General features: G+C 33.1%; 1 protein-coding gene across 1 annotated transcript; it reads left to right on the top strand.

Annotated features, from left to right (window-relative positions):
* The first annotated feature begins 3,060 nt into the window (after positions 1–3,060).
* Positions 3,061–6,487, top strand: LOC143620931 (GDSL esterase/lipase At1g29670-like). Its single transcript, XM_077092500.1, has 7 exons — positions 3,061–3,136; positions 3,867–4,130; positions 4,944–5,147; positions 5,330–5,454; positions 5,546–5,791; positions 5,924–6,161; positions 6,279–6,487. Exons 1-7 carry the CDS (start codon positions 3,061–3,063, stop codon positions 6,485–6,487), a joined length of 1,362 nt encoding a protein of 453 aa, XP_076948615.1.
* Positions 6,488–7,264: the final 777 nt, after the last annotated feature.

Genomic DNA, 7,264 nt, shown 5'->3' with positions numbered 1-7,264 from the left:
ACATGCACGCTCTAGTAAGGTACTAACCAACTTTTCTTGAAAATAATACAATTACATAATTTCACAACTGTAAACAATTTAATTAATATATTATAACTTGTGAAATAGAGTAATCCTATTGCTAGATGGAATATCAGCTAAAGTCCTATTGATGCAAATCGCATTTTTAGCTGATGGAAGATATTTAGCAACCGATGGCAGATATGGTAAACTTTGCTTAAGAGTTATATTAATTTATTAATACATATTTAAGTCAGTTTCTTGAATCTTTATATTACTTTTTTTTTACTTAAGGGGGCGTTTGGGATTCCTTATTTAAAAAGTTAAAAAGGTGTTTGAGTTTGATTAATATGTGAGAGGAAAATTTCCGTAAGTCACAAGGTTATAACTTATGACTTTTCTTAAGTCATAAGGAGGTAAAAATAAGGAATCCCAAACACCCCCTAAGTTACCATATCTGACAGTTTGACTTTTAAAAAATATTTTTGACATTTTGACTTTAAAAAAGTCAAACTATCATTTTAATTTTTTGTTTCTATAGGTAGCAAACAGCACTATTTAAAAAATATTTTTGACAATTTGACTTTTTTATTAATTTTCATAATAATTAGTTTAGGATCAAAAGGCGTGGTTAATAATCGGTTGTTTGATATTACAAGTCGTTTTGAACAAGCTGCAAACGGGTTGGTTAGATCTTATTTTGACATGGGTCAAATTTTTGGCCAAGTCCGGGCTAGTTTGAAAAGTTGTTAAAATTTTATTTTGTCTTGGGTCAAAATTGTTTTCACATACAAGGGTATTGCAAGTCGGGTCTAGTAGTTCCATGGGTCTTACACTTTACTTGCTTAGACCTAGTCAAAGACCCATTATTAGTTTATAACTCGTTAAACATGTTTGTTACAGCCCGTTAATAACATGATTATATACCATCAGCCCGTTTACAACTCACATATAACTTTCTTATAACCTGCTTATAGTTTGACTAAAGTCAAACTATAAACTGTTTATTATAGCCCGTTTTTATTGATAGTTTGACTTTTTAAAAGTCAAACTATCACTTTAGTTTTAACAATAATCCGTTAAGGATCAAAATGAATGCTTAGTAACTGGTTTATGAGATTACAAGTTGTTTTAGAGCTGAAAACGGGCTGGTTATATTTTATTTTGACATGTGTCAAAATTTTTGATTTTTATTTCTGACCCGTTATTAATTGTTTTGTAGATTGAAAATTTGCACTTGGTTATCAAGGAGCTCGTGAAGGAAAAGAAAAAGATAAAGAAAGATTCAATGGGATTATTGCGGAATTGATGGCTAAAAAGGAAAAGGATAAGGCGGAGAAAGATGCAATTCTTAATAGGATAACTAGCATTGAAGCCATGTTAAAATCTGTGGTTGGATAAGCAATTTCATGTATTTTGAAGCCACGTTAACACACTTTATTTTGAATATTTTGAACATTTGGATTGCGTTTGGATTATATTACACTTAAATTGGTTTATTTTTGAATGTTTTTACATATTTATTTATTTGATAAAATGGCTAGACAATTAAAATTGATCTAAATTGGCAGGAATGTTGTCACATGATTTGCGACCGCAGCAGTGGTTGCAAGATTTGCGACCGCAGCAGTGGTTGCAAGATTCGCGGACGTGGTCGCATGAATTACCCGCATCGTTGGCCGCATCGCTGGTCGCATGACGCATGAATTGCGACAGCAACGGGGGTCGCATGATTTGCGACCACAGCGGTGGTTGCAAGATTTGCGACCGCAGCTGTGGTCGCAAGATTTGCAACTGCTTTAACAGTTGGTCGCAAAATGTAATGCCAGTCGGAAAATGGTCGCAATAGAGTTTTTAAAGTTCATCAAATACTCAGCCCAAATAAGATTTTTAAGATAAGACAATAGAGAAAAATAATAAATGGTTATGGCATCATCAGTTCAGGGGGAGATTGTTGAACCTTGCAAAGAAATGATGACCAACTACCAAACAACTGATGACCTAAACATCAGTTGTTCTCCATTATGAAGTTGTGGCAAACTATTTCTCTTAACATATGATCTTGCAAACTGCTGATAAGAAAGATCTGACGACAAAATAGGCGATTTAACATGTGAAGATCCAAACAACTGAAGTCTAACAACTGATGGGTCAAACAACAGTTGTTTAGTAAACATCAGTAGTTAGCATAGGATTCTCCTTTGTCAGTTGTTTGTAATTTATTCACTAGTACTTTGTAACCGTTTTAGTTAGATGACACTTTCACTTTTTGCTCATCATTGTTTATCACTTGTATATAATGAAGAATAGAGTCTTTTCTTCATTAAAACCTTTTCACGTCACAATATTCACCTGATCAATGTACTTTTGTACTTGAAAATCAGTGTGAATGATGAGCTAAGGTTTAGGGGAGAAAGAGATTGTAATAATTCGATTGTAGTTAATATATAATTGTTCTTCCACGTGAAACTTGTTATTTAGTATCAATAAATTCCGCTGCTTAACTTGTTTAAGTTCATACACTAATTGAATATGTAATTCAAATATGATTATAATGTAAGTGATACTAATCGGTACAAACGATTTGATCAATTGTTTACTGTTTCATTGATTGTGAATTGTGTTAATTAGTTTAGATTGAGATCTAGAATCCAAACACGTTTTTGGGGAGAATGCATCATGACAGTAGCGTACTTATTAAACCAAATTCCTTCAAAAATTATTGAAATTAAGACACCTTATGAGATTGTCTATGGACAAAAACCCGATTATGAAAGTTTAAAGGTTTTTGGGTGCCTCGCATACTATCGTAGCACTAAAACGAGGGGTGACAAGGTTGAGGAACGGGGGAGACCGGGAATATTTTTGGGTTGTCCAGGGGGTATCAAGGGTCACAAGATTTATGATGTAAAGAATGAAAAGATAATGGTCTTTAGAGACGTGAGGTTTGTTGAAAACACATTTCCTCGTAACTCACACATTGACAATGAGCACGATGAGGAACTGGAAATTTTTGAGTTTCCTACATAGTATTATGATGATCAAAATCCACACTAAAACATGAGCAATATACATGAAGAAAACGAGCTGGAACTTGATAGCCCAAACAATGATTTGGACGAAAATATGCATGAAGGTGATGTAGTCGTGCAAAATGATACAAATAATAATGAGCCAAAGACTTTAAGCAAGCAGTTCATAATGAAAATTGGATAGAGGCAATAAAGAAAGAAATACAAGAACTTGAGACTAATGGCACGTGGACTCTTGAGGATATTCCAGAAGAAAAGCAAGTCATAGATTCAAAGTGGGTGTAAAAATTAAAAATATAAGCCAAACGGAGAGATAGAAAATACCAAGCAAGGTTGGTGGCACAAGGTTTCACTCAAATGGAAGAAATCGACTTCCATAAAACTTTTTCGCTAGTGGAAAAACTTGTCATTGTTCGTATTCTCCTGCCAATTGCGATAAAGAAGAATTGGTTAATTTATCAGTTGGATGTCAATAATGCATTTTTGCGTAATGACTTGGACGTAGAAATTTACATTAATATCCCGCAAGGTTTTAACAAAGGGAAGGAAACAAAGGATTGCAAGCTAAATAAATCTCTCTATGGGCTGAAACATGCAACCAGGAATTAGTATCAAAAGTTTACATCTGCTTTGCACGAGTTTGGTTTTGAACAATCTAAACCTGATCGCTCACTCACTTTTTATATTTAAAACAACAAGTACCTTTGTGGCGGCTCTTATTGATGTTGATGATGTTATCATAGTGGGTAACAACTCAAAGAAAATTAAAGAAACAAAGAGTTTTCTTGATAGAAAATCGGTATTATAGACCTGGGTGTTCTGGAATATTTATAGGAATCGAAGTAGCATGGGAAAAAGATGGTCTTGTCCTCAGTCAAAGAAAGTATGTGATGGACATCTTGGAAGATATTGGTATGCTCGGTTGTAAACCAAGTGCGTTTCCTATGGAACAGAAATTCAAACTCGGTATAGATAATGAAGAAGTCCCTGCTAATGTTGGAAAGTATAGACAGTTAGTGGGTCAGCTTCTCCATTTACAAGCCACTAGATCCGACATTACTTATTCTGCCAATGTTCTTAGTCAGTTTGGTGCTAATTGTAGCATCCCGAAAATTTCAATCCAAATTTGACAATTGTAAGCCATACCTTTACACACAATTATTAAAAGTTAGATGTAAACAATATATTATATGATTTCCTAAAAAAAATATAAAAATGAAATAAAAAGCTAGATAAAATCCATGATTCGGTTATTTTAAAAGCAATCAATCTTGCCAAAAAAAAAAAGTTGTCCTTAAAAGCCATAGAAGTATTAACACACCACGCTTTGGATTACTTGGAAACCAAATATCAAAATGATTCATACACCAAAAGCAAAAATCCGAAAGTCGTGAAATAAAACGCCTGGGCATGGCTTGTTTTTTCAATTATTTTCATTGATTTTCAAATTGCTTTGGTAGGTGTTAAAATGTGAAATGAATTGCTAGATTGAACAACGGTTCCGTGTTTATCTCATGTATGAAGGTACTTTGTCAAAGTTACTATTTGCTAACATGCAGTTATCTTTTTTGATAACTAGATGTTAAATCGTTAATGCATATGATGTGCGTGGTTGGTTCCCATATTCAACAAATTGGTATGATATGTACATCACATTAATGTTCTTTTGTACCTTCTAGTACATGTTCTTTCGCATATATTACGATTAAGATTTATGATTAGTTAAGTGAAAAGTAGCAAAATAATCATAAAAATATTTTGGTTACTTAACGGTATTTCCATGCTTTTCACTGATCTCTATTAATAATATGTATGTTGCACTCAAAATCCAAATCCCTCTCCACAATTTGTAGTAAGCAACAAATATGATTTCTAGGCATTGCCCATTGTTTCGTGCCCTCGTAATTGCAGTTATGATGCGATTCCTATTTGTTTATGTCATCGGTGAACCGCAAGTTCCATGTTACTTTATATTTGGTGACTCTTTGGTTGATAATGGCAATAACAATATCCTTGTGAAATCAGAAAAAGCCTACTACCTGCCTTATGGGATTGATTTTCAAAAAGGTGCCACTGGCAGATTCACCAATGGTCTTACCTCTGTGGACATCATCGGTCTCTCTCTCAATCTTTGATAATCACATTTTTGGATTAAGTCTTGTCATATTACAAGTATAATAGTTAATTAACTTATTTAAGGGATAAAATAATATAAATCACAAGGCATCATAAATTTCTATGGACTTTTTTTATACTTCAAAAACGACAACAATAATACTACACTTGCTTGATAACAGGTCAACTTCTAGGTTTTCCTAACTTCATTCCACCGTATGCTACCGCTACCAACGAAAAAATAAGTAGAGGCGTAAACTACGGCAGTGGTGGTGGTGGTATTAGACCAGAATCCGGAAGAAATCTGGTAAACATAGACGATTCTAAAAACATCTAAAGCGTGCATAATATAAGTGTAACGTTTTATTCAATTTTGTTCGTGTGTATCATTATCTCAGGGTGATCGAATCAACTTGGATATGCAACTACTTAATCATGCGACAATAGTCCAACGGGTTTCGCAGTTGCAACGCAACAAAACATTTACAAATGAATACATAAAAAAGTGCATTTACTTGGTAAACATTGGAAGCAACGATTATGTCAACAACTACTTGATGCCCAACAGTTATCCCACAGGTCGCATGTACACCCCCGATCAATATGCAACAATCCTAATTCGTCAATACTCGAAAAAACTGACGGTAAGCACTTTGTTCCTCCTAGTTTTAGAGTTTCTGTTGTCATAGTTTTTTGTAATCTTTATCTTTTTCTGGCTCCTAATTAAGTTTTTGGTCAACTAAGAGCCCAAAATTTATATTTTCTTCATATGACAGACTTTGTACAAATTGAGAGCTAGGAAAGTTGTTGTGTTCGGTTTGACCTTAATAGGGTGTACTCCAGCTGAGATAGCAATGTTTGGGACTGATGGGAAACCATGTGTAGAGTCGATTAATAACGTGACTGACATGTTTAATAAGAGGCTTAGGCCTCTTGTTGATGATCTTAACAATGGTTTATCGGATTCAAGGTTCACTTTTGTCAACTTTTCAGGCATTTTTGCAACTCAAGAAGGTAAAGTCTTAACAACTTCTAAAGCATAGTGTTACCTTTTTCATTTTGAACACTTCTTTTTTTTGTCATTATCATATACAAAAGGTTACTAAAACGGTTTTTTTCCTTATTTGCTAGGCTTGCCAAATGTTCCTTGTTGCGAAGTGCAATCCAACGCACTATGCATTCCAAATTCAATTCCTTGTCGAGATAGGGCTTCAACCGCTTGGTATGACGGTTTTCACCCATCGGAAATTGCAAACAGATTCCTAGCGTCAAGATCGTATACCGCACTCTCTCCTATGGATGCGTCTCCGTATGATATTAGTACTTTGGCTCAACTTTAACATATTTAGAAATTCTATTGATAAATTCATAAAATAATATTATAGTATGATTGTTCATATGGAAGATAAACAAGAATAATAATGACAAATTTAATGAGATGTTCTTTAGTATGTGTTTTATTTACATTTAAGACATCCATAATTAAACAAAGTTATCACAATATTTAGGTGACCTACTTTTCTCAAGTACATTAAGGTAAGAATGCAAAGGTCATGTAAGTATGTGTATATGGATATTTTGGGTAGCACACTACACAATTTAGTTACGGTCTTATACATATCTAAACATAATTACTGGTGTATGTATGTTTTTAAACTATGTAGGTAAAGTATGAAGACGAATGCTTCTTATACATATAATAAACAAATTGATTTGATAAATTACACATAAAAAATAGTTGTAGGTAACTTTTAATTGGATCAGGTCCACGTTAATTGAAAGAAAACAATAAATTATAATAAAAATAAAATAATGAAAACTATTGTGCAACTTTTTTCATATAATGACCAGTTATATTAAGAAAAACACATTATTACTAAAACAACTTTGTGATTCAAATAAATCATCAAACAAAAGAAAATTTATGATTGAAGGATTTTATTTCTCGTATTTTTTGTAATAATAAAATTTTTTGCATGAATTTAACCTAGACATGTGTTCATAATTTTTAAATGATTTAGAGACTTTTGACTCTAACATTGAGTCACTAACCTCAAAAAAAGATATAGAGTTTGAAAAACATAAACTAAATATGGTTTTATTGCTTATCACAATAT

This window comes from Bidens hawaiensis, unplaced genomic scaffold (assembly GCF_021521415.1).
Source record: "Bidens hawaiensis isolate Kalapana, Puna unplaced genomic scaffold, B.hawaiensis_p1.1 tig00002735_1, whole genome shotgun sequence".
Taxonomy (NCBI): Eukaryota; Viridiplantae; Streptophyta; class Magnoliopsida; order Asterales; family Asteraceae; genus Bidens; species Bidens hawaiensis.
The sequence above is the reverse complement of the archived record's forward strand: the minus strand, read 5'-3'. Positions and strand labels throughout refer to the sequence as shown.

Excerpts from the sequence above, each read along its gene's own strand:
- LOC143620931 (XM_077092500.1), top strand. The coding sequence starts at position 3,061 with ATGAGCAATATACATGAAGAAAACGAGCTGGAACTTGATAGCCCAAAC. Across the intron at positions 4,131-4,943 it reads TAGTCAGTTTGGTGCTAATT|TTATGATGCGATTCCTATTT; the intron begins GTAGCATCCCGA and ends TCGTAATTGCAG. Across the intron at positions 5,148-5,329 it reads TACCTCTGTGGACATCATCG|GTCAACTTCTAGGTTTTCCT; the intron begins GTCTCTCTCTCA and ends GCTTGATAACAG.